Source organism: Oncorhynchus mykiss, chromosome 2 (genome assembly GCF_013265735.2).
Source record: "Oncorhynchus mykiss isolate Arlee chromosome 2, USDA_OmykA_1.1, whole genome shotgun sequence".
NCBI classification, from domain to species: domain Eukaryota; kingdom Metazoa; phylum Chordata; class Actinopteri; order Salmoniformes; family Salmonidae; genus Oncorhynchus; species Oncorhynchus mykiss.
The window spans coordinates 39,228,812-39,256,123 of record NC_048566.1 but is presented as its reverse complement, the minus strand read 5'-3'; the positions used below and the strand labels follow the sequence as shown (position 1 = coordinate 39,256,123).

Below are 27,312 nucleotides of genomic sequence, written 5' to 3'. Positions count from 1 at the left end.
CCAGACACCATTTTCTTGGGGTACACACTAACACTCAGAGAATTTACAGTGTGTTTAGTGAGTCTGCCAGATCAGAGGCAATAGGGATGACCATGTGTGTACTCTTGATAAGTGTGTAAATTGGACCGTTTTCCTGTCCTGCTAAGCACTCAACATGTAATGAGTACTTTTGGGTGTCAGAGAAAATGTATGGAGTAAAAAGTACATTATTTTCTTTAGGAATGTAGTGAAGTAAAAGTAGTCAAATATAAATAGTAAAGTACGTACACCCCCAAAAACTACTTAAGTAAAAATACTTTAAAGTACTACACACCACTGACACACACAGACCTCTTTGGTTTTTAAAATCCAGCATTTTAATGAACATTACAAAAAGTTTATTTAAAATTATTTTTTTTCCATTTCTCTTTTCCTTTGTACATTTGGTAGCAATAAGGCAAAAAAGTAGTCTCTGGAATAACAATTAATTCACATCAATTAATTATTACCACAAGTATAAATATTATTAAAATCTGGGTTGTTGCTACAGTGAGTCACTGCTCTCCCAATGTGTCTCTGCATTGGAAAAGGATCGTGGTAGAAGTTGCCTCTTAACACAGATGTAGGAACAGAGTATCTGACAGGTCAAACATTCTAGATCTGACCTTGCGCCAGTGGTTAGGGAGATTTTTTTTTTTTCTTAAGAAAGATAGAGGACGGTGCTAGATCTCACTGGAGACCACGGGTGATGCTGTTGACATTGGTATGGTGATGTCACTCAATGTAAAAGTGGTGGTTTTGGTTACCTGTTGTTTTAGTTGCAAGTTTGTTTTCCAGTTTGTTCAGAGACAGCCAGGAAGGGTGTGTGGTGGCAATGGAGTGATAGGAGGATGGTGAATGGCAGACAAAGCCACGAGGAGAGGGGGATGGAGGAGGAAAAAGTAATGAGAAGGAGATGGGGAAGAGGAAAGCATTGAAATCCCTTCATGGAATCTTATCCAAAGCTACAAAATGGTCTATCATAAAACCCTCTTAAAATAGCTATAAAATCCAGTCTCATCACGAAATATCGGAAACAAAATCTGAATTGAAACCAGAATAAACGTAAAAACATTCGTTGATAATACAAGGCCATTCTTGAGTCACATGTTAAGTGTGTACAGTGTTTTACAGTGCTTCTTGTGAGTGTTGGCCAACGGATCAATGAAAACACTCCTCAAAAATATATAATTCCAGTCAGAGCAGCAATCCTTGTTTTTTTTGTTCTCTCAACAAAATGCATGTTAAAATAAAATCTGAAAGTGCCAAATACATTTCTGTTGTGCCTGAACCATAGCCATGTCTGTGCAGGTTTTCTACACCGCGTAGAGAATACATTAAGAATACCTGCTCTTTCCATGACAGACTGGCAAGGGGAATCAGGTGAAGCTCAGATCCCTTATTTATGTCACTTGTTAAATTCACTTCAAAATCAGTGTAGATAAAGGGGAGGAGACAGAACAAAGAACAATTTTTAAGCCTTGAGACATGGATTGTGTATGTCTGCCATTCAGACATTGAATGGGCAAGATATTAAATATTAAAGTGCCTTTGAACGGGGTATGGTAGTAGGTGCCAGGCGCACCGGCTTGTGTGAAGAACTGCAATGTGGCTGGGTTTTTCCACGCGCAACAGTTTTGCGTGTGTATCAAGAATGGTCCACCACCCAAAGGACAACCAGTCAACTTGACACAACTGTGGGAAGCACTGGAGTCAACATGGGCCAGCATCCCTGTGGAAAGCTTTCAACACCTTGTAGAGTCCATGCCCGACGAATTGAGGCTGTGGGGGGGGGGGGGGGGGGGGGGTGCAACTCAATATTAGGATGTTTTGTATACGCCGTCTATATGGACTTGAGGGGAGGGTTGAAACAGGAAGAGAGATCATAAAAACAGAGCAGTCTACAGACCCAGAGCCCGTGAGTGGAGAGTGCAATATTCTGTGTATACAAGACGTCAGTCTCTCAAGTTCTCTAAAATCAAGAAAACACAGCGTGATTGGCTCACAATTGTGGAACAAAGGTTATTTCCTGTACCCTCATCTCCCTGGTCCCAAAAAACGTGCGTCCTGTCCAAAACACTAAAATAAATAGAAAAAAAACATGTACACAGAAATAATATTAAAGGCTTTAAAATATTTTCTGATCTGCTCCTAGTTAAAAGTCACAGTTCCCTTCAGTCACATCCTGGGTGGAGATTCAGCCAGAGACCTGAGAGAGAAGAGAGGTGAGAGATTAATTGAGGTGACTTTCCCCCCTTACAAAGAGCTTTGAGCATTGTGGTGGAAAAGACCTATAGAAATCCAATCCGTCATCCTAAATATTATCATATATCCACAAGTAACATAAGCTACAATGACATTTCTACCTCTGTTTCTGTCTATTCATAAAGATGTTGTGAAGATCCCACTATATGCATTAGGAGAACTTTGTAAGCCTAAACCTCTAACAAATTGAAAAAATTGGCAGCATTTGCTTTGGATCAGAATCTTTCCCATTCATTTTAGATCTGCATATTTTGAATTCATACCATTTATGAGGTATGAAAACATCTGTCAAAAGTCAATTTTGGGGTGAACTATGCCTTTAAGTTGAATTAATTATCTGGAAACTACCTTTTGCCAATATGGAGACCGTAAAGAATAACCGAGAATTATGAATAATAATAGTTTTAATACATTTATTTTAGGACTTTCAACTTAAATTTTAAGTAGATCGTTTACCCAATAGCATTTTTTCATTTTTACATGAAGAGGGTAAAGTTGGTATTGTCTCAACGAGGGCAGAAATCATTGTACGGGCAGTACAGCACTGTTGGGAGGGGACGCTTCATTTCCTAAAGTTCCAAGTAGTCAAAATCATACATTTCTGAGATGTATACAACACAGCTTTGGTGACACATACATTAGATATGTCGCATTATGAAACATTACAAGCTCAGTTTTTTTCTCTCAGATAAAAAATATTATTGTCAGTTTTAGGGCTAGTTCACCCAAGTTACAAAATGGCATATTGGTTTCCTTATCCTGTAAGCAGTCTTTGGACAAGGTATGAAAGCAACCAATGCTTTCGTTTTGTTTACCTGGCCACGGTTTCAAATACTTTTCATCTATAAGTAACTTACATTTTTTTATATGTTATGTTAATATGGACATTAAAGTGCAAAAAATGCTAATACAGCTACCATTGAATGTGTGCCACAAATGCTAAAACGTTAGCATTTGAAACAGAGGCCAGGTAAACAAAACCAAAGCATGGATTTATGTCATACCTTGTCCATAGACAGCTTACAGGGTAAGGAAAACAATGTAATTTTGTACTATCCCTTTAATCATTATCCAAAATTCCATAAATCGCCACAGCCTTACTGTCTGGGAGAAGTATACAGAAGCTTGCATTACCTAACATAGTTCTAGTCCTCCTTTTTCTCGCTCCGTTCTTTTCTAGGTACCAGAACCTTGCGGAGATATGGGATGCCTAGATACAATGTGAAGAAGAATATGTGGCCACAGAAATAAATGGATGAATACACCTGCAAAACAGAAAGACAAACCGAGCACATTAAATCCTCATCCAGACGTCCATTTCCCCAATCCAAGTCAAGAGTTTAAACATATGCCAGACAACTGCATTTAGCACACAATAATCTATGATCTGAGTTCTAACATGTTTGTGGCATTACAAATTGCCAGCTACCTTTAGCCACTTCAAATAAAGTAAATAAAGAGTCTGAACACTTGTGTGTTGCGATGTGCTTATGACAACATTCCAAAGGCTTATTACGCGTTCTAAGCTGTTTATTACCCTGAGCCACTTGTCGTAGGTGAAGAGGCAGAAGGGCACTAAAGGATAGCCCATGAAGAGCCAGTGGATGAACTGCTGGACCAGGTAGATGAGGGGGTAGAGAGGACTGTTGGCCAGGCGGGTCAGCAGGGGACTGTCCCTCACCAGCGCTTGGGCCTGAGACAAATAGGGATCCGAATACAGCATAAAGATATAGTTATGGACACGGACGCACACACAGTAATCTAATAACGCATACAGGGCAGAGAGTTTGAGAATCCTCCAATAGCTTAAATGGAGATCTTGACCCTTTGTTGTAGACCCGCTTGAAAATAGATTAGCACCGACAGGTTCTCCTCAAGGCTTAAAATTCACAGGTCCAGAGTTTGGAAAACATCACAAAGATGAAATGCCATGCACACGGTTTACATGCTCCCAATGTTTGACGCAACTATGTTGACTACTGAGGGTCAGGTCGCCCTCGCAAAATACGTTTCTTAACCTTACCTGCTTAAATTTAAAAAAGGTTAAATAAATACGGTACATTCCCACCGTGGTCAAGACATTGCCGTGCACAACTTTGAAAGCATCCAAAATAAGTGAGGCTGCATTTTCCTGGCTCCTCAGGATTCTCTCTCAGTCTCCGGTGCTTGTTTCCATAGAAATATAATTACTAGAACAGCCATTCCTAATCAAGTCACTGTTCTGTGATAGGTGGACATATTGAGTGTACCCATAGGAGTAAAGCAGGAAGTTCAGTATTCAAGTAGTGCTTTATTAGAATTCTAATCATTCCAATATTTACTCATACCTGTCTCTCCACATTTACGATGATGAACTCCATGGAGAAGCAGAGGAGGTATCCAGAGTGCGTGCCATGCCAGATGGCCAGGAACGCGAGCGCGGTCACCTGAGACAGGAGCTTATTGCCCAGGAACTTCAACCGCTTAAACACGTGCCTGGAGGAATGTTACAAACCACCAAATATTGTTAGATATACCAGTATAATTTTTTTTATTAAACCTTTATACAGCTTAGTCTCAGTTAGATACAATCTATTTTGAAAGGGACCTTTAGCAACTTTAGTTTCAGTCAGGCACTAACCTGGCCATGCATGATTTTAGTCAGGTACTAACATAGCAATGCATAGTTTTAATCAGGCACTAAGGTCCTTGCTATCCAAGATCCCCGGGACGTCCTTACCAAATTAAGGTGGAATTTAAAAATGGTTACAGTAAGGATCCCAGAAAGAACTAACCTGGCCATAAATAGTTTGAGTTTTAGTCAGGCACTAACCTGGCCACCCAGGCATTGGTGTTTATGTTGAAGGAGGCGATGGTGCCTGTGAAAAGGGGTGTGGTCTCAAACGTCCACACCTTCATATTTGCACAGGCGTCCCATTGGTGCTCGCCATTCTGACCCAGCCCATTATAGCCGAGCCCAGAGAGTATACAGACGCCCTCCTGAGTCACCAAAAAAAATTGAAAAAATTAAAAATCCTTTTACAAACACTTAAATAACTTCTTCCTGAAAAACCTAAATATAGGGTACCACTGATATACTGGGCTCCCAGACCAGTTTATTCTCACCTGATCTGACGTAGGTGTGCCCCAGTGGAACTATTCTGTGTGACAATGACAGGTATGTGGAGACAGGTGTGTCTGTAAAGGTTTAATTTCCAGGCTGCACCCGCTTCCAAATGAGACGTTTTACATACCAAGTGCTGCTACTCACCGCTATGACCCAGCAGCTCACATATTTGTACAGGATGACTTTGGCCCAAAGGAGGATGAAGACACAGCGGTACCAGAACGGCTGCGCCTGGAGAGACACGCATTTGACTAAGGACGGTGACATTTGTCAAACAGAACAACGGATGGAAATGTGGCTTTGGCTTCAAATCAGTGATGGTAAAATCGTCAGGAATGTTGGTGCAAAAGCAAGGCTTTCTTACGTCGTACTCATCTGTTAGGTAATAGCTATCTGGGTAGTGCGGACTAAATATTGCGTAGATCACCAGGCAGAGGAGGCCGAGGGAGAACCGCTTCATAGCAGGTATAACACTGAGAAAAATAAAAAGATTGTTAAATAAACCCATGTATTCCCCCCCCCATCCATTCCTGCCTCCGTTCCTCTACCTGTTAGGTGGCTGTCCGGGGCAGTCGGTGAGCTCCCCTTTGACTAGCCTCTGGTAGCTGCGCAGTGTGAACTGGGGTCCCACCAGAAAGCCTCCGTAGAAGTAGGAGAAGCCGATAACCTCCAGCAGAGAGGGAACATTGGCCAGGGCTGACCTCTTCTGCTCCTCATTCAACTTGGACTGGTGGGGTGGAGCGAGAGGGAGGAGAGTGAAAATAGTGGTTGGGAGCCAGGGAGAGGGAGAAGGGGAGGGTTAGGAGGATTTAGAGTAAAAGGGGAAAGGTTGGGTAAAAGACAAAAAAGGGAGAACAGAGAAAGGGAAAGCAAAGAGGGGAAACGGGTAGAAGGAATGTGAAAGGTCAGGAAATAGAGAAGCATTTTTAACAGTGCACAAAGTCACTGGCTGAGAAAGAATAAGCTCCCTGCATATCCAGTTACCCAGGGTTGTTATTGAAAGCTGCTAACGGTTGGACCGCAAACTCAATTGAACCAAATAGGACTACTTAACAGGCATTTAACTAGGGGGCATAAAACTGCTGGGTTTCCAAGTGCAAACCCGTGGCATGTTTCCAAAACACTACAAAAGACAATAGTCCAACAACAGTCAACAGTCAGCAACAACAACCACCCAAGGTATTCGGACTCAGAATGGTAAATAAAAATACAGAAACATTGTGCAACAAATGACAGAGACGAGGGTGATGATATTTGTAGACATACAACAGGACCTCATGTCTGCCTTTTGTGGGGCTTTTTGACGAGGCAAAACAAGACACACAGGACAGTAACCAGACTACGGGGGCGTCCCAAATCGCACGCTATTCCCTACATAGTGCTCTACTTTCGTCCAGAGCCCTATAGGCGGTGGTCGGAAGTTGTGCCATTGTTTATGCCCTACATAAACAAACAGAACAGGTGAGCAGCAACTGTAACAGAGTAGTGTTATGAATGAATGATGACCACTAGACATTTGCCTGTTTGTAAATAGACAACTTCCTCAATGCAAACACACGCTACCTCAACTCATCTCTGACTGGATGTGTGGACAAAGTCTCACTCAAACTGCCTCACTCGCATACACACGGAGGAGAACTTGGAAGAGGTTGAAGCACAAACAGACAAGTACACGGAGAGCAAAATAACAAATAGAACAGAGAAGAAAAAAAACACACAGATTTGACCAATAATCAAATGGCAATAGAGAGAGAGATCAACTCACTGGTTCCTGGCCACCGTCATAGTAATCAAATGACAAACCTGAAATCAAAGAGAATGCAATTGACATCAGTCACTATGTTACGAAAGCTGCTAGGATTGCCACGATCATTGGAGTTAATACTTTGACTGTAGATGTTCCTCAGCTGCAGAGACGTAAAGCCATGACAGAGTTTAGGTAGGATTGTTAGTACACTACGCAAAATATGAGCCATGTTATCTCTGAGGCTAATGAACAACTACTACAACACAAGTTGTCAATAAGAAAAGAAAAGGATATGGGACAAACAATCATTCAGCAACGGGTGTTACACAAAATAAGTGGGAAACAAAAGAGAGAGGTTGTACAGAGCAGTGGAGAGAGGATGTTCGTGGTGAGGTGACCATACCGATAAGTTTGAGTGCAAGGACACATTGGGGCATGGTCCATTTGATATCGTATTCTTCTGTAGCTGTGTAGTAGTAGCCTGACAGCAGGTATGCCTACAGAGAGAGAAGGAACAATTGTTTTGATCAAGTCTGACACTTAAAAAGGAGGCAGGGAGAGAGCCTTACGTCATAAAGTGGCAGTGCTCTACCGTGCTTCAGTACTCCAGTGAAAACAAAAAGGACAGAGGAAGAGGATATCCTAACATGAACAGCAGAAATCACACACACACAGACAGTGCAGCTCTTCAACTACTGTAGCAAGCGAGGGGCAACAAGAAAGAGAGACTGAGAGAAGCTGCCTCTACCACCCGACCCTGCATCACAACAGAACACAGGAAGAGATTGAGAGAAAAGGAGAAAAAATAAAGAGCGAGAAAGATTGAGAGAGAAATCTCACCATTTGAAAAATAAAGCTGGACAGGACGGTTGTTATCGTCCTTCCCATAAGCCTCATCATCAGGAACTGGACAAGGACGCATAATGCAGAGTGATAGAGCTGTGTGCCTGAAAGAGACAAAGGTGGAATGATAGTGGGACAGAGAGAGGAAGGGAAAGGGGCAGAGAGATGGATTTTAGCACAGAGAGAGAAACAGAGGAAGAAAGAGTGCATTCTTGCAAGTTGAAGATGAGCAAGTCACAGGTTATGTGAAGAGGATTTTTATGAATTTATTTAAATGATAGATTCCACAAAGACAGGGAAAGTGCAACAGACCTGCTGTAAAATCCAAGTGCAGCAGAGAACAAGGGAGAAAAAGGTTGTGTTATTAATCCCCTACCATTATGTAAACCTCAAATCATTTAGCCATCCATCCCTCTCTAGACTCGCTCAGTCAGTCAAACTCTTTACTTCTTCACAATTACTCATGACTTGGTGGAAACTGGTTAGGCTAGCTATAGCGTATAAATTGAACAATAGACCTTGAGCTAATCCAGGCGTGTCAAACATACGGCCCCTGGGGAGTTGAGCAAAATACACACACATATATTTCTGGGGGAATTAGCTCAAGGTTGCAAAGGGTCAGAAACTTTTCCAGAAATTTTACATGGGAAGTTAAGCCCGGGAAATCTGTGCATTTTGCTTAAATTCGTAAAAAAAAAGTTAGCTTATTAACAGTGAAGCTTTTTTGTGGGACACACATAAGGCAATTCTAGGCATATTTTGGTTAAACTATCCTCAATTCAATGGAATTGCAACCCTCTACATGCACAGTGCATTCTTCCATCACATGTGCAGTACACCTTCATCACATGTACAGCTACTACATGCTTTCTGGTAAGTTTTGATTACAATACCGGGTGGGGTGAATATATTTTGACATACAGTTGAAGTCCGAAGTCTACAAAAACTAGTTTTAATGACTCCAACCAAAGTGTTTCAACCACTCCACAAATTTCTTGTTAACAAACTATGGTTTTGGCAAGTCGGTTAGGACATCTACTTTGTGCATAACAAGTCGTTTTTATAACAATTGTTTACAGACAGATTTCACTTAATCACAATTCCAATGGGTCAGAAGTCTACATACACTAAGTTGACTGTGCCTTTATACAGCTTGGAATATTCCAGAATATGATGTCATGGCTTTAGAAGCTTCTGATTGACTGACATTATGTCAATTAGCCTTTTGGAAGTGTACCTGTGGATGCATTTCAAGGCCTACCTTCAAACTCAGTGCCTCTTCGCTTGACATCATGAGAAAATTACAAAAAAAAAAAGTTTTTAAAAGAGACCTCCACAAGTCTGGTTCATCCTTGGGAGCAATTTCCAAACGCCTAAAAAGGTACCACATTCATCTGTACAAACAATAGTATGCAAGTATAAACACCATGGGACCACGCAGCCGTCATACCGCTCAGGAATAAGACGCGTCTCCTAGAGATGAACGTAATTTGGTGCGAAAAGTGCAAATCAATCCCAGAACAGCAGCAAAGGACCTTGTGAAGATGCTGGAGGAAACAGGTACAAAGGTATCTATATCCACAGTAAAACGAGTCCTATAATCGACAACCTGAAAGGCCGCTCAGCAAAGAAGAAGCCACTGCTCCAAAAATTGCCATACAAATCCAGACTACGGTTTGCAACTGCACATGGGGACAAAGATCGTACTTTGAGAAATGTCCTCTGGTCTGATGAAACAAAAATAGAACTGTTTGGCCGTAATGACCGTCGCTATGTTTGGAGTAAAAAGGGGGACGCTTGCAAGCCAAAGAACACCATCCCAACCGTGAAGCACGGGGGTGGCAGCATCATGTTGTGGGGTGGCTTTGCTGCAGGAGGGACTGGTGCACTTCACAAAATAGATGGCATCATGAGGAAAATGATGTGGACATATTGAAGCAACATCAAAACATCAGTCAGGAAGTTAAAGCTTGGTCGCAAATGGGTCTTCCAAATGGACAATGACCCCAAGCATACTTCCAACATTGTGGCAATATGGCTTAAGGACAACAAAGTCAAGGTATTGGAGTGGCCATCACAAAGCCCTGACCTCAATCCTATAGAAAATTTGTGGGCAGAACTGAAAAGGTGTGTGAGCAAGGAGGCCTACAAACCTAACTCAGTTGCACCAGCTCTGTCAGGAGAAATGGGACAAAATGCACATAACTTATTGTGGAAAGCTTGTGGAAGACTACCCAAAACATTTGACCCAAGTTAAATCATTGAAAAAGGCAATACACTCAATTAGTATTTGATAGCATGTACACTTCTGACCCACTGGGAATGTGATGAAAAAAAAAAAAATCCAGAATCATCTGGCCAAGTGCATAAAGTTCAGCAACCCCTGACAAAAGTCACTCTACTTCTATTCGAGGTGAAAATTATTAACCAGACACCTTATCGATAGCAACAGCTCATGGTCTTCCTAGAATCATAAGTTGTTGTTTTTTTACTCAGTGGAGGAACATAGTCAAAGAAATGCTGATGAATATCTTGCTCGAGCTGTGTATGCAACTGTTTCACCTCTGATGCTCACAGGTATTGGAAGAGATTTATGAATGTTCTTCGCCCAGCATAAACACCCCCCTTCGCCCAGCATAAACACCCCCCCCCCCAAACCGGACATGCTTTATCTACTCATTGACTGGATGCAGAGTTCAAGTGAAGGTCAAGCAAATCATAGAGAAAGCAGACTGTATTGCAATCACCTCTGATGGTGGTTGAATGTTCATGGGCAAGGAATAATTAACTACATCACCGCCACCCCTCAACCAGTATTCTACAAGAGCACAGACACACCAGTCTCTACATTGCAGAAGGGCTGAAGGCAGTCATTAAGTTATAGCAGCAATCTACCTCACCAAGCAGTGAGAAGAATAAGAACACCACATTGAAGCTGCCCAGCAACACCCATTGGGGTGGTGTTGTCATCATGTTTGGCAGTCTCCTGGAGGGGAAGGAGTCTCTCCAAGAAATGGCCCCATCACAGTATGCTGATATGGATAGCCCCATCAAGAGGATCCTCCTGGATGATGTATTTTGGGAGAGAGTGATAAGCAGCCTGAAACCTATAGTAGTAGCCATTGCATAGACTGAGGGAGACAATGCCATCCTGTCTGATGTTCAGACTCTCCTTGCAGATTTAAGAGAAGAAATATGTACTGCCCTGTCCACTTCACTGTTGCTCCAAGCAGAGGGAACTGCAGTTCTGAAATACATAAAAAAGCGTGAAGACTTCTACCTGAAGCCCATACATACCGCAGTGTACATGTAGGACCCCAAGTATGCTGGCAAGAGCATCCTGTCTGGTGCAGAGTTCAACAAGGCCTATGGTGTCATCACTGTGTCTCGCCACCTTGGCCTGGATGAGGGCAAGGTTCTTGGCAGTCTGGCGATGTACAGCCGTACCAAAAGTTTTGAGAATAACAAATATAGTCTGCCGCCTCAGTTTGTATGATGGCAATTTGCAAAGTCCCTCTTTGCCATGCAAATGAACTGAATTCCCCAAAAAACATTTCCACTGCATTTCAACCCTGCCACAAAAGGAACAGCTGACATGTCAGTTATTCTCTCGTTAACACAGGTGTGAGTGTTGACGAGGACAAGGCTGGAGATCACTCCGTCATGCTGATTGAGTTCAAATAACAGACTGGAAGCTTCAAAAGGAGGGTGGTGCTTGGAATCATTGTTCTTCCTCTGTCAACCATGCTTACCTGCAAGGAAACACGTGCCGTCATCATTGCTCACAGGCAAGGATATTGCTGCCAGTAAGATTGCACCTAAATCAACCATTTATTGGATCATCAAGAACTTCAAGGAGAGCGGTTCAACTTTTGTGAAGGCTTCAGGGCCACAGGACCGTCTCATAAAGTTGATTCAGCTGCAGGATCGGGACAACACCAGTACAGGGCTTGCTCAGGAATGGCAGCAGGCAGGTGTGAGTGCATCTGCACGCACAGTGAGGCGAAGACTTTCGGAGGATGGCCTGGTGTCATGCAGGGCAGCAAAGAAGCCACTTCTCTCCAGGAAAAACATCAGGGACAGACTGATATTCTGCAAAAGGTACAGGGATTGGACTGCTGAGGACTGGGGTAAAGTAATTTTCTCTGATGAATCCCTTTTCCGATTGTTTGGGGCATCCGGAAAAAAAGCTTGTCCGGAGAAGATGAGGTGAGCTCTACCATCAGTCCTGTGTCATGCCAACAGTAAAGCATCCTGAGACCATTCATGTGTGAGGTTGCTTCTCAGCCAAGGGAGTGGGCTCACTCACAATTTTGCCTAAGAACACAGCCTCCGAGAGTAACTTCTCCCAACCATCCAAGAACAGTTTGGTGATGAACAATGCCTTTTCCAGCATGATGGAGCTCCTTGCCATAAGGCAAAAGTGATAACTAAGTGGCTCGGGGAACAAAACATCGATGTCTTGTGTCCATGGCCAGGAAACTCCCAGACATTAATCCCATTGAGAACTTGTGGTCAATCCTCAAGAGACGGGTGGACAAACAAAACCCCACAAATTCTGACAAACTCTAAGCATTGATCATGCAAGAATGGGCTGCCATCATTCAAGATGTGGCCCAAAAGTTAATTGACAGCATGCCAGGGCAGATTGCAGAGGTCTTGAAAAAGAAGGGTTAGCACTGCAAATATTGACTCTTTGCATCAACGTCATGTATTTGTCAATAAAAGCCTTTGACGCTTGTAATTATAATTCAGTATTCCATAGTAACATATGAAAAAAAAATCTAGACACTGAAGCAGCAAACTTTGTGGAAATTAATATTTGTGTCATTCTCGACTTTTAGCCACGACTGTACACTTCCAAGCAAGGGCTTTGGGATGGAGATGCAATATGGCAGCTGTGCCAACATATCTCATCAGCCACCTGGTGGAAGGGACTTTGTGGATCTGAGGCTCTTTCCCCTGTTGCCTCCATCATCCTCCAAATCCCACCAACATCAGCCGCCTCAGAGCGCAACTGGTCCTTGTTTGGGAACACACACACCAAAGCACACAACAGGCTTACCAATACAAGGGTTGATAAATTGTTGGCCATCCGGGCAAATGTGAGGCTTTTTTAGCCTGACAATGAGCCATCCTCAACAAGGTTGGAAAGTAACAGTGAAGATGAAGCCTCAAAGACTGATGTTCAAGAGGTGGACATTGAGGAGGTCCGGGGAGAAGACATGGAAGCCTGAGAGGAAGACAACCAAAGCTTTAGTTTCTAGACTATAATTTTACAGATGTATGTTGAAAATGTTTTTGGGAGCTGCGATGGATCATTGGGGATCATTCAATATTCCCTTGTGTTGTTCAGTGAAATTAGCCCACGTGAAGCGCCAACTCATTTAAAGTTACATTCGTAACTAAATTGTTTTTTTTACATTTCTATTGGAAGGATTTAATCATTTACAATTATGTCTACTTATAATAAGGTAAAAGGTTTGTTTGTCTCCATATATTGTAAATATATCCAATGCAAAAAACATCTACATTTAAAATTGTATTAATATTAATTTGCATACATTTCTGTTCATTCCCATGGAAAGTTTCCACCTCTGAATATTCCCCAAAATATGCAACCCAAAGCTCAACCAAATCAAAACTGTGTATAAATTATAAAGGACCTACATTTATAGTCTCTTCACTTTGTCCAGCTTTCTAACAATCAGTGAAACGAAAGCTAGAAAGTCAGGGAGCATGGAAAACTCCCAAAACTATGGATAGAGGACTGTATTTTGGTAATTTTGACGGTGAGGAAATATAACAAATTGTGTGTGCAGCCCTCCGGACCTCGGTGAAGACTGAATCAGGCTCGCGGGTCGAAATGAGTTTGACATCCCTGAGCGATACAGATCCCACCCTTAAGATACTGTCCTGTTCTAGGCCCTGTTCCCTTGCAGCATTACACACTAGGGTTTTTTCTTAGTATGGCATGGAAGGCCCTGAAGCAATAATCAAAGCTACAAAACACCAACATATTTCATTTGAAACAAATAGAGACCACATTTATTTATTTTGGGGGGGGGGGGGGGGGGGGGAAATCAGAGCTGGTGAGGGGGATGCTTCTACATAGGGTCGCAACAATATTTTAATAAATTCCCTGGTTTTCCCAGAAATCCCAGTTGGAGAATAGCCAGAATCAGGAAGGAACCAGGATTTCTGGAAGACCAGGGAATTTATTGAAAGTTTCCAGATTTTTCCAATCCTACTCCCACTGCCACAAAGTAAATGGTGAGGCACACACTGTTTTCAGAAATGAGCCACTTTACCCTGTCAATATCCTCCCCCTCTCTGGAGTTAACACCAAGAAAATAGGTCCACATCCCAACTCCGCAACAGTTTCCCTGCCAACATCACCACCATAAGGAAATCATTACCCATTCCCCACTACTCATTCCCCAGCCACTTGGCTGAACTTACATAAGACTCCTGAACAGCTAATCAAATGGCTACCAAGACTATTTGCACTGTTCCCCACACTGCTGCTACTCTATTATCTATGCATTGCCACTTTAATAACTCTACCTACATGTACATAATTACCTCGATACCGGTGCCCCCCCCCCCCCCCCCCACCCCACATTGAGCCGGTACCCCCTGTATATATCCCTGCTATTGTTATTTACTGCTGCTCTTTAATTATTTGTTAATCTTCTCTTAATTTTTTAGGGATGGTCTTAAAACTCCATTGTTGGTTAAGGGCTTGTAAGTAAGCATTTCACTGTAATGCCTGTTGTATTTCGGCGCATATGACAAATACAATTTGATTGTTTTCTCAACAACCCACCTGCTCCCTCACCTCCCCTTCACCTGAAGTTCTGATGTTCCAATATTGTTAGAAGTTATTGATGACACTATTTAGCTATTTCATGTAGCACTGCTCAAAAACAAGCTCCTGGTCATAGCAAACTTCTTAATCCTTTTAACGTATTACAAATGTATAAGCGTGAGCTGAAATACCTACCAACTTCCACCTTCATTAATTTCCTCTCTCCATCCCCCAAACCACTTCCCCACCTCCTTTCTCTGCCTCCCTCTATTTGCCTCCCTCCGTCCCCTCCCTCCGTCCCTTTGCATCTCACCAAAGTTGAAAGCTGCCAGAGACAGTCCGGAGATGGCGTGGTATAAGTGAATGACAGTGGGTGGCTGGTGGAAGAAGAATTGCCGGTACAGCAGGGCACAGGGGTACCCTGAAGGAACGACAGAAAGAGAGAAAGGAGGAGACAGTTAACATGTGAATCAACACGAGTGAATCATTCTAGACAAGAGCCCTTAGTGCTGACAGCAAAATGATGACCTTGTAGTTCAGTGCTACAACCTCAAGATAAAACGGAGACGTTTATCAGTGCACACCCAGGGATGCAATTGGTCTGGGGCCCGCCGGGGCCGAGGTTCTGTACCTTAGACACAATTCATACCACAAGATCTAATGAACTTAAAAAAATATATGGTTTTGTACTGTGTTTCCCACCAACGTAGTCAAAGCATACGAGACTCTGCACGCACTTTTGACTGCTCGCACAGGCTGCGCAACTATATAAAATTGTTGCCCACACACCCCCACAAAATGTTTAACACAGAAAAATGCCTCTGCCGAGACGCACTCTGAAGATGCTGCTGTCCACATGTACTTTTCCTCAGCCAACACGAGTAGCCTAAGAAACACCAAAATCAGACAACCCCATAGTTGAATATGGGAACCTTTTCAACTGGCTTGTCACATTCTATGCAAGAAAATAATACTTTCAAATTGTGTGTACCACAGGGAGAAAAACATGTATGCTTTTGCCTAGCCACTGCACCATCACAACACACATTTGAAAGGGGTTAATGGCCACTTAAAAAGAGGAGAATGCCAGCTTTCCATTACTACTCCATTTATTATTTCACAACTCCTAAAAATTTGTGAACTGAACCATTTTCAAACCGGAGTATGAGCAGAATGGTTTAGGCACTTTTAGCACTTGCTGTTCACGAGAGGAGATAAGGGCATAGAGGAGATAAAGGGCCAAATGTAACATGGGTCAAGAGTAACAGGTAAAACAAACTAAAACAAAATATATAGTCTGTTGCTTTTACGGTAACTTACTGGCAGCCAGTTACAGTTGAAGTGGGAAGTTTACATACACCTTAACAAAATACATTTAAACTCAGTTTCACAATTCCTGACATTTAATCCTAGTAAAAATTCCCTTATGTCAGTTAGGATCACCACTTCATTTTAAGAAGGTGAAACGTCAGAATAGAGAGATTGATTTCAGCTTTTATTTCTTTCATTAACTTCTGACCCACTGGGAATGTAACATACCAAATACTAATTGAGTGTAGCATTGCCTTTTAAATAATTTTACTTGGGTCAAACAGTTTGGGTAGCCTTCCACAGGCCTCCCACAATAAGTTTTTGGCCCATTCCTTCTGAGAGCTGGTGTAACAGAGTCAGGTTTGTGGGCCTCCTTGCTCGCACACGCCTTTTCAGTTCTGCCCACAAATTGTCTATAGGATTGAGGTCATGGCTTTGCGATGGCCACTACAATACCTTGACTTTGTTGTCCTTAAGCCATTTTGCCACAACTTTGGAAGTATGCTTGGGGTCATTGTCCATCTGGAAGACCCATTCGCAACCAAGCTTTAATGTCTAAAGGTGTTGCCACAATATAGCCACATACTTTTCCTCCCTCATTGATGCCATCTATTTTGTGAAGTGCACCAGTCCCTCCTGCAGCAAAGCACCCCCACAACATGATGCTGCCACCCCCGTGCTTCACGGTTGGGATGGTGTTCTTTGGCTTGCAAGCTTCCCCCTTTTTCCTCCAAACATAACGATGGTCATTTTGGCCAAACAGTCCTATCTTTGTTTCATCAGACCAGAGGACATTTCTCCAAAAAGTACAATGTCCCCATGTGCAGTTGCAAACCGTAGTCTGGCTTTTTTTTTAATGGTGACTTTTGGATCAGTTGCTTCTTCCTTGCTGAGCGGCCTTTCAGGTTGTGTCGATATAGGACTCGTTTTACTGGGATATAGATACTTTTGTACCTGTTTCCTCCAGCATCTTCACAAGGTCCTTTGCTGTTGTTCTGGGATTGATTTGCACTTTTCGCACCAAATTACGTTCATCTCTAGGAGACAGAACTTGTCTCCTTCCTGAGCGGTATGACGGCTGCGTGGTCCCATGGTGTTTATACTTGCGTACTATTGTTTGTACAGATGAACGTGGTACCTTTTTAGGCGTTTGGAAACTGCTCCCAAGGATGAACCAGGCACTGAGTTTGAAGGTAGGCCTTGAAATACATCCACAGGTACACATACAATTGACTCAAATGATGTCAATTAGCTTATCGGAAGCTTCTAAAGCTATGACATCATATTCTGGAATTTTCCAAGCTGGTTTAAAGGCACAGTCAACTTAGTGTATGTAGACTTCTAACCCATTGGAATTGTGATTAAGTGAAATAATCTGTCTGTAAACAATTGTTGGAAAAAGGACTTGTCATGCACAAAGATCTCCTAACCGACTTGCCAAAACTATAGTTTGTTAACAAGAAATTTGAAGAGCGTTTGAAAAACGGGTTTTAATGACTCAAACCTAAGTGTATGTAAACTTCCAACTTCAACTGTACCTGTAAATTACTGTAAATTCTAAATAAACAGGTTTAACAATACATTGCTGTAAAACGTACTGTAATGGAATACTGCTAAACATAACATTATTTTGAATTTACGGTAACATAGTGTACAGTGTATTTTTGAGACATTCAAGTCATCAATATGATGCTAACTAGCAACAAGATCATTTTTAGAGTTTGCAATGTAGCTAATTCTTAGCCCAATGGGGTAAATGCAGATGTAAACCCCATTCTTCAGCCCATTTATTAGCCACCATGATGCATCAGTTGGGCTACAGCAAGGTGATAGTCTAATGCTTTTAGCTAAATAGCGCACCTGCCAGATCATGATATGGACCAATATGTTTTGGGCTGGAGGGGCAAATTATATTTTAGATGGTGTTAGCATAATTTTATATTGTAGTGGAATGTCTTTAAAAAGTCACCAGAACTGACCTTCTCACAGTCATTCTACAAAAATGTTAAATGTCCATCTGTGACCTTTGTTATTAATTTTTTTTAAGCTGTGGTGGCAATCTGGAAACACTGACCAATCATTGATGTTTTGGATCCCTGGACACTTCAAATTAATTGAGAGCTTCAGCTCAATTTGTATGCCTAAAGCAGAGTGACTTTTCATGTTTGAATATGAAAAGTCACGCCACTGGAATGTCATTATCTGAGCATTACACAGAAATCACATGCTATTTGGTTGTGAAGAAATGGGGTTAACAACTGCCAATGACAGCAGTTTGCTAACTACGAGCCTGTAGTTTTGCAGTCATATTTGCTTTTGGTGCATATTGTTTAGGTTAGTGCATTATAGAAAAAAATAGAAAAAAAACACTCCCAATTGAACCACTCTGCACACACCCCCACACTCACAGTTTTCTAGTGTGTGTGTTTGTGTGAGTGTAACTGACAACGGTAGACATTGGCAGTAGAATTAACAGCTGGTAATCACATTTAATTTACTGCCATAAAGTATAGATCTGATAGTATAGATCTGTAATCTGATACCTTCAGTCTCTCACAATGACTGGTAAAGGTAGTATAGTAGTTTATATAAATTCTAAACATTTACAAGATTGTAAACATGGGGCCTACTGTGATACAACATGAGCCAAAGGCAAGAGATCTACAATTATAGGCTACATACAGCAAGAATAAACAATATCAGGGTATCAGTAGCTGAAAAGCAACAGCAATTAATTTAAGACAATGATACTGAAATACTGCACTATTTGTTAGTCAATCCCAGCAAATGTGACTTCAGAAGAAAATAATGTTCAGAGATGACAAAGACACCCAGCTACCTGGTATTCAGCGACCATGTAAAGTAAACCTGTCCGTACTGTATGTTACAACCGCTTGTAGTGAGTGACCTCTTCTACCATAATCGTTAGCTAAAATATGAAATACTGTGTTTTCTGGCAATCAGCAGAGCAGAGAATGCGCTCTGCTTAGTCTTGTGCCGGCGCAACCTTGCAGCCCGTCTGGTCAGCTTGTCAAAACAAGGTGCATTTAGCTATTGTATTATCGTTCGGCTTGCCAGCGGGTCTACTCGCTGGCTAGCTAACGTTAGTCTGGCTAGTCACTGCAGCTGAGCAAGAGACATCAACGTTACCTGGTTTAGCAGTGAGTGTTGCTGCACTGTTTTAAAGGTGTAAATCAATATTACATTGGCACATGGTTATGTCAGAGAGTCTACTGAAAGATGTCAGAGATGACTGAATTGAACTCACCGACTAAAACGGACAGAATCAGGCGAACCGCAGGTTCTGGAGAACCTAAAGATTCCGACAATTTCTCCATCAAGGGAGCCGCCATCTTTCGTGTGGGCGGAAGTGGCTCTGGTGATTCCGTAGATGTGTACCTTGGCGAGCGTTTCACTATCTCCTTTATCTGCCCTTGTCGATTTAGCGCTCTCCACCCCTTCCCCTCCCCTTTATTTTATACTCATTCTTCGCCTTTCTCACCACATCGACTTTCAATCTCCTTTGCCCCCAAATTTCGCAACATCTGTTCAATCTACTTCAACCTCTCTCACTTAAGTAAAATAATATGCAGCCTACTGGTGTTGTAATATAGTGCATGTTGATCTTAAATTGTTACGAAAATAATCAAACTTTTTTTGTGGGCAAAAATACATTAGGTAGACAAGCTTTTCCTCCACCCACTGCCTAATATCATATTACATTCTGTTGTCAGTGCTTCTCAACAGTGGTGTAAAATCCCCCCCGTGTGGCATTAGTTGGGAATTACGTGTTTGCCGAGGTAAGTGCATGCACCAGCAGGTTTGTTTTCCTCAAAGGTTAAAGGCCCACTCTTTAATTCGAAAAACAACAAAACGTTATCCCGCCACTTGGTTTTGTATATAGGCCTAAACTGAGGGATATGGTTGGACACTTAAATTCATAGATTGAGCAATGTATGGTACTGACAGCCCCATGACATGAGGTCAACAACATGGCAGTTTTAACTTGAATTTGAAGCTGTAGTTTGAGGCATTTATAATTGATATTCTTCAAGAATTAGTAGCCATTATAATTATAGATTAACACCACAGCTGTGTCAGAAGTGGGATAGGGATGACCTGTAAGGGCCATCGAAAGCACGGACGGGCGTGCTTGGGCCCTGAAAGATGGCGAAGCACAAGGACTTGCTTCCCGTTCAGTTGAGGTAGGTAACCATCCTGACCTTTCTAAAAACCGATTAACGCTCCCCAAACCGTAACCTTTGGAAGCCTGTTCGTGCTTCGACTCGGAACCTCGCTCTGCCCTCAGAAACGTTACAACATTATTAATTAAATGATCAGAAATGCCTGTAAATATTACAAAATGGGCCTAGAATTTGGGGAAGGTAAACTGATCAAGATCGGTTCATGTAAAGAGTGACGCAGTTAAATAAACATTGAATAAACTGAAAACTGCTGCTGACTAAACAAGTAGATAATCTTTATTTTTGATTTTTCCCTTTTTGATTTTTCCCTTTTTGTACATGTGAATAAATCCCACTGTAGACAATATGCACCCACCATGTTGTTTTCACCTGTCCTGTCATTTCAGATCCTCAGTGCAGAAGATGAGCGGGGAAGACCGGTCGAGAAGCCGATTCAGACTATTATTGTACCGAACCTCAATTTTTCAGCATCAGTAAATGTACAAAATGAAAGTAGGCCTATATTGTTGTATCTATCATACAGTGACGACCTTAACCCAATACCTAGCCACTTCCTCAAGAGGGCAGGTGTTGGGTTGACAGTTGGTTTAAACCCCGGTCTGGATTACAATCTTAATTTGCTACACTGGTGTCAGAAGTGGGATGCCCCCCAGTTGTGGCCATCGAGAGCACATCCCAAGGATGCCGATGTGATCAATTTACGGGAGTAAAGCGCAAGGACGCGCACTCTAAAGAAAAGGGGAGAACTTAACCCAATAATAGCAACCTCGTCAAGGGGTTCTGATCTCTTGGCGTAACTAATAGCTAAAGTATTGGGTTGACATCACTGAGTGTTCAAACCTACATCAGGATTACTACCCCATGATTTAAAAAATTGTATTTGACCTTTATTTAACTAGGCAAGTCAGTTAATAAGAACAAATTATTATTTACAATGTCCTAACCATCCAAACCCTCCCCTAACGACGCTGGGGCAATTGTGCGCCGCCCTATGGGACTCATGATCACGGCCAGTTGTGATACAGCCCTGGATCGAAACCGGGTCTGTAGTGACGCCTGTAGCATGGCGATGCAGTGCCTTAGACAGCTGCACCACTCAGGATTTCATAAACATACAATGAGTGATTGATACAATTATAAACCTGGTGGTTCGAGCCCTGAATGCTGATTGGCTGACAGCCTTGGCACGGTATATCAGACGAATACCAGGGGTATGACAAACCATTTAGTTGTACTGCTCTAATTACGTTGGTAACCAGTTTCTAATAGCAATAAGGCACCTCTGAGGGTTGTTGTATATGGCCACTTTCCCACAACTCCTCGGGCTTTATTGCGTAAATCTACACTGTCCTTCAATCTGTAACAGAAAACACAAATGTTTCATTAACTTTCCATAGAGTTCGGGGGCTTCTTCAATTGAAGACGCCTACTTGACAAATACTAAAATAGCAAATTTTCTATAATCTCATGAAGGTCACACGCGTTCTTGTAGGTTTATACAGTGAGTGTTTGTGTCAGAATTAGCTCCTATCAGGCGTACAAAAAATATGTTTCAGAGTTATTAACATATTATGTGACAAATATGTTGTAATGTTACACAAGATGGCTTGCTTTGTTGTTTAAAATACATTATTTTAACTCAGATTGCGAGAAATATAAGGCGAAAGGCATTTTGGGTATGCAAAGTAAAAGATAGAATGCTAGCCAATCAAAGCGCTGAATTCTCTCAGCTTTCTTGCGTGAGAATGTATTCGTTCGATTTAGTAGGCCCCGCTCGCCGTCTGATCGGAATGGCCATTTTATTTGAGATAACGACATTTTTCAGTGGGAGCTCTGTGGGAATGTTCGACATATTTTCAATGTATTTCATCCCCATATACTGAAACATGAATATTATTTTCACGCTTAAAACAAAGATAGCCTAATTTGAAGAACATCCATTTTCTTGAAAATGTTGCCTGTACTCTTTATTCTACTGAAATAAAAGGCTAACATTGTACATAAGGAAACGCTATTCTGGGCGTGTCTCTGTAAACCAATAGAACAAACTGAGAGGTTGGGTTACGTGGCCCATGATGATAAATACAGTGATTTGCGCCGGGGTCGTTGCTCTTCTCCCCGAAGTAGGTCCGCCTGATAAGAATCCAGCTCAGTTCTAAGGCCGAGAAACAACCTTATACTGCAAATATGTCCAGAAAATTCTTCGTTGGTGGTAACTGGAAGATGAATGGCGACAAGGCAAGCCTTGGCGAACTCATCAAAACCCTGAACTCTGCCAAGCTCGACCCCAACACCGGTGCGTGGTTCTGTGTGGCTTCTGTGCTTTTAATGTCTGACTCGTGTAGTAGGCTTAGAGTTGATCTTTGTAACTTGTCGCATTGGGTTCCTGGTGTAGCCTATCCAGTTGCATTGTGAAATTAGACTTTTGTAAGGTAAATTGTTTTAGCTCTCCATCAAGAGAAGGGGGAAAAGCGTGAAACAAAGGTTAGGGAAGGTCGTTTTTTTTGCTATCAGTGCACGAATCAATGGGTGGTAAGCCAAGCTACACTCCGGTAGGTCCCATTTCATTGCCATTTTCATAATGGTTTTAAATTATAGGATACCCTGACACTAATGTTTACATAATTATGATGCGATCTGTGCGATGGGGACAATTTGTGGAGAATACAGAAGACAATGCAGAATACATAGGCATATGCCTATTTTGGTATTGAAGCCCCCTATAATCCTTTGTAACCGGAGAACTCCATTGTGTCAGTGGATTTTTAACCATTATTTTAAACTGAACTAGGATAGAAGAACATGACTTGCTAAATGGATTTTCGTTGACAGCGGGCGTACGTTCCGAACAGCACGTAGCCACAACAGTCTGTCTGGCGCAAGCGAGGGGCGGAATGTCTGTTTTGTTCTTTGATGCATTATAATGATCCATCCGATCGCGAGCCCTGTTTTAATATAACTACCAGGAGGACCAAGGGTGGATATCATTGCACCATCACAATACTGTAATTTAGAAATGCATATTCTACCGTTAGACCCGAATTCATTTATGCGCAACATACTAATTGTGTTAACCAATAAGAGAGTTCCCCACTCCGCCAGAGAGAATAGCGGAAACACCAACATCGTGCATTTCCAAACTGCCACAGAGGCGTATGCCCTGATCGCATGCTTGCATTTGAACACACAGGTTCAAGAACAGGCTACAAGTACTTAGTCAGGTTTTGTGTCGTTTTTGTAGGATACATGGGCGTTATCTGCTGCACCTCGGAGTGCGCCGAAGGACACGTTATGTCCGTGTAGTAACCTACATCCGTCTACAGCCTCGGACTTTACCCCACAGAAAGAGCCACCCCCACAACTCTAGCTAATCTACACAGTACAAATTTACTGACGCGTGAAACCGGACGCTGCATGGGCCAGCAGACGACTGAAGCTCGCGTATTGCTTTCCCCACGTCTCTTTCTAGAAATGTAAAGTCAATGGTAAGTCACTTCTTCCCTAGGCCATTTTATGAACCTGCAGAATATTTTTTTTAATTTTTTTTATCCTGTGGTTGACCTTTAAATTTAAGGTCCAGTTCGACCCCAGCAGAATTTTACCACATGAGTGACCTTTGTGAGCTGAGTTCTAGTGACCTTTTGGAGGTTGAACTAGGACCTTTTTGCAGCGGGGGACTGACTCTTGGCAGGGATAAATGACCTTTGCAGAGGGAATAGTGACTGTGTGGGTTTAATATAGACACACTTAACCCCAAGATATAGTTACAGTGCTAATGTCAGTGTCTGGCCTACTGTACCCCACAACACTGGGGATATCCCACTTGTACAGTGTGTACTAATGCAGCAGACTCTGGTATTGGACTGTATAACCAACACGGGCTCAAATAGGCCTAATCATTCTGATCGATAGGCCTTGTTTTGTACACTGAAGTGAATAGTAGAGTGGGCCACTACATGGAGTTGTCACCACTCGAAGGAAAGCCTTTCCCACGGATACTAGATGTCACCGACAATCGCTGTGTGCACTTCCTATTTCAGTTTCTAAAAAATACTACTGTTACATGGGCGTCCATGTAAGGATCAAGGGGCAAATCTTAACTTCCGCTTAGAATTTTCACTTAGTCTCACACATTGACATCATTGCATGACTAAGTGAAAAAATTAAACTGAAGTGGAATTTAGGATTTCACCTCTAAGAATATTAACTGGTCGGTCTGTTATTTCAACCCTGAGAATAGTGGTCAGTGCATGACCGTGTTGGTTCTCTCTCTCTCTGCTTGCAGAGGTGGTCTGCGGCGCCCCGTCAATCTACCTTGAGTTCGCCAGGGCCAAGCTGGACCCTAAGATCGGAGTGGCCGCTCAGAACTGCTACAAGGTCAAGGGGGGTGCCTTCACCGGGGAGATCAGGTAATGGACATGCCCTGTAACTGCGGATGCGAGTGTCTTCAGGACACTAGTGCTTTACTGAACCAACCCTGCAGGCGGACTGTACTTTGTGTGCTAATCTCTTTTACTCACGCGCTCTTTCTTTTTCCGTTCTCTCACTTCCTTTATGGCCCCTCTCTCTCCTTCTCAGCCCTGCGATGATCAAGGACGTTGGCGTGCACTGGGTGATCCTGGGCCACTCTGAGAGGCGCTGGGTGTTTGGAGAGACTGATGAGGTAAATGGCTTATTTGGTAGAGTGCTGGTGTTTATGAATGTGTAATCTCGGGAGGAGTCTCTGGAGGAGGCTGTAGAGGAGGAGACTGTAGACTATCACAAGAACAGGGCTGTGATACAGTATTGGATTATGTCTCTTTCAACAGTGAATTTACCTTGAAAATGACAGAATTTGAGGAGCAGTGACAAATCTATGCGTCATAATTTGAATCTCCATTTTACACTCAAGGTGTTCCTCAAGTAGAGGAAATGTGAAAAATATGACAATAAATGAACAACCTGTCTGATTGATTAACTGTTTGTGTGTCCTGACAGCTTATTGGTCAGAAGTGCGCCCACGCCCTGGAGAATGGCCTGGGTGTCATTGCCTGCATCGGTGAGAAGCTGGACGAGAGGGAAGCTGGCATCACAGAGAAGGTCATCAACGCACAGACGAAGCACTTCGCAGGTATTGTCACTGAAATCACTGATTCATAATGAGTGTGTTACACAAAACCACAGATTCTGCTCAGGCGTACACATATATTATCAGAGCCTGTAATCTGCGTGTTAGAGTGCTGATCTAGCATCAGTTTTGCATTTTACATATTTGAAAATGGACCCTGAACTTTACAATGCACAGAGAAGAGTTAAACATGTCAAGAACCATGACAATAATATATAACAATCGTATAACCAGCAAAGGCCTCTTTGTATCTGGAAAGTAAGCAATAAATTCCAATTAATGGATGTACCTGTATTACTCTGTAGTGATTCTAACATTGTTGAATGTAGTAATACTACTGCTGCATGAATACATCCTATTGGTAAAGGGATAGTGTGCCCGCCACAGACGTGATTGGGTCTTTCAGTGTGGTTAATTAGTTTTCCTTTTCGTTAACAACTTGGTTACATCCAGCGTGTCCATGATGGCACTGTGTCCATTTTGAGTTCTCCTTTTTGATTAATGTGAATGCAGTACTGTATTCATTATGTAAATTCTGTTTGCAGACAACATTAAGGACTGGTCCAAGGTTGTTCTGGCCTATGAGCCCGTGTGGGCCATCGGCACCGGCAAGACCGCATCCCCCGCCCAGGTAAGTGTTTCTTCTATTGTCATCCATTACTATTGCATGACCGCAATGGAAAGAACCTGGGACGGATGGGGACGTGTGACTAAAAGCCTGAATCTCTTTATACTGCATACATTCATTCTGGACTAGAGCAGAATGTGTTGTCCATTTGAGATTCATCACTCAATTGAAGGCTAAAGTCAGAGCTTACTGGACTTTGGAACCCATATTCATGGTTTTATTTCAATCTCTTTTTTTCCTTATCTTTTCTTATCTTTGTCTCTCAGGCCCAGGACGTTCATGACAAACTGAGGCAGTGGGTCAAGGCCAATGTGTCTGAGGCAGTAGCCAACTCTGTCAGGATAATCTATGGAGGTGAGACCAAACTCCTATGCGTCACGTTTAAACACACTTACGCTGTTAACGCCACAACCACAAACGGGGGTTAATAGGTTTTGTCATTGCGTAGCTAATCTAATTCAAGTCAGGGGCATGCAGTGGTAGGAGCATACAGTGGTCTCTTCACCCCCCCCCCCCCCCCCCCCCCCCCACTCTGTCCCTCATCACTCCATTCCTCACTCATATCTGTCTGTTCTCTCTCCTCAGGTTCCGTGACAGGTGGCACCTGCAAGGAGCTGGGAGGCATGAAGGATGTGGACGGTTTCCTGGTTGGCGGCGCTGCACTCAAGCCAGAGTTCGTTGACATCATCAACGCCAAGCAATAAAAACCCTGAAGTGGTCAGACCATATTTGTCCATATTTGAGGCCAACTCCATTCAGACGAAACCTGAGCCATTATCCTCAAAACTCGGCACTTAGAACTCCCTTCCCTTAGCCTTTTTTAAAAATTATATATATTTGTGTGATGTCTTTACCTCTTTCTTTTTTGTTGGTTTAATGTTTCAAAGAAAAGGAACAGTTTGACACGCATACTATACAGCAGTGAAAGGTGTTAGTTCCACTGAGTTTTTTTTGTACTAGCCTCCACTACTGTTTTTTAAAGGGACTGCGCTTGACCACACCATCCTGGATGGAACAACAACCCATGCCTTTACTTGAAAGTTTACAAACTTTTATGTATACAGTGTCAAAACTAGCAATCGGATTCACTTGTCTTTGTACTATAGATGACTCTTTGTGTAATTTATGTTTTGGGTCTTATCCCTTTCCATAGAACACATGATCCACTCTCTCATTGGCTACTCGGTCAAGAGGGAGGCGTCCATTACATGTCCACCATGTTTTGTTAGGGGGGGGGGGGCTGACTGTTGTTGTAATAAAAGGTTTAGAGT

General features: G+C 42.4%; 2 protein-coding genes and 1 non-coding gene across 6 annotated transcripts; 1 reads left to right on the top strand and 2 right to left on the bottom strand.

Moving 5' to 3' along the window:
- Positions 1-333: 333 nt before the first annotated feature.
- LOC110489329 (lysophospholipid acyltransferase 5) lies at positions 334-19,597 on the bottom strand. Of its 4 annotated transcripts, none has more exons than XM_036947879.1 (13): positions 19,370-19,597; positions 15,104-15,211; positions 7,977-8,086; positions 7,540-7,633; positions 7,155-7,192; positions 5,938-6,116; positions 5,754-5,862; positions 5,534-5,620; positions 5,096-5,262; positions 4,611-4,758; positions 3,821-3,976; positions 3,418-3,548; positions 337-2,227 (listed from the first exon to the last, which is right to left on the bottom strand). In XM_036947879.1, exons 1-12 carry the CDS (start codon positions 19,452-19,454, stop codon positions 3,429-3,431), a joined length of 1,401 nt encoding a protein of 466 aa, XP_036803774.1. In that variant the 5' UTR covers positions 19,455-19,597; the 3' UTR covers positions 337-2,227; positions 3,418-3,428. The 4 variants fall into 4 exon arrangements, with proteins under 4 accessions (XP_021417741.1, XP_036803774.1, XP_021417734.1 ...); XM_021562059.2 differs by having other exon boundaries at positions 7,977-8,083; XM_021562066.2 differs by lacking the exons at positions 15,104-15,211; positions 19,370-19,597 and adding an exon at positions 8,292-8,780 and having other exon boundaries at positions 334-2,227; positions 7,977-8,083.
- A 2,111-nt stretch (positions 19,598-21,708) lies between these two features.
- Positions 21,709-21,764, bottom strand: LOC118944148. The gene has a single exon (XR_005039454.1). It is a non-coding gene; the product is annotated as a U7 small nuclear RNA (small nuclear RNA).
- A 590-nt stretch (positions 21,765-22,354) lies between these two features.
- On the top strand, positions 22,355-27,312 carry LOC110489325 (triosephosphate isomerase B). Its single transcript, XM_021562054.2, has 7 exons — positions 22,355-22,602; positions 24,592-24,715; positions 24,885-24,969; positions 25,284-25,416; positions 25,959-26,044; positions 26,308-26,395; positions 26,627-27,312. Exons 1-7 carry the CDS (start codon positions 22,494-22,496, stop codon positions 26,743-26,745), a joined length of 744 nt encoding a protein of 247 aa, XP_021417729.2. The 5' UTR covers positions 22,355-22,493; the 3' UTR covers positions 26,746-27,312.

Coding starts and splice junctions, on each gene's coding strand:
- LOC110489329 (XM_036947879.1), bottom strand. CDS start 19,454: ATGGCGGCTCCCTTGATGGAGAAATTGTCGGAATCTTTAGGTTCTCCA. Junction 8,087..15,103: donor TCTGGCAGCTTTCAACTTTG/GTGAGATGCAAA, acceptor CTTTGTCTCTTT/CAGGCACACAGCTCTATCAC. Junction 5,863..5,937: donor CCCGGACAGCCACCTAACAG/GTAGAGGAACGG, acceptor TATTTTTCTCAG/TGTTATACCTGCTATGAAGC.
- LOC110489325 (XM_021562054.2), top strand. CDS start 22,494: ATGTCCAGAAAATTCTTCGTTGGTGGTAACTGGAAGATGAATGGCGAC. Junction 26,045..26,307: donor AGACCGCATCCCCCGCCCAG/GTAAGTGTTTCT, acceptor TTTGTCTCTCAG/GCCCAGGACGTTCATGACAA. Junction 26,396..26,626: donor TGTCAGGATAATCTATGGAG/GTGAGACCAAAC, acceptor CTCTCTCCTCAG/GTTCCGTGACAGGTGGCACC.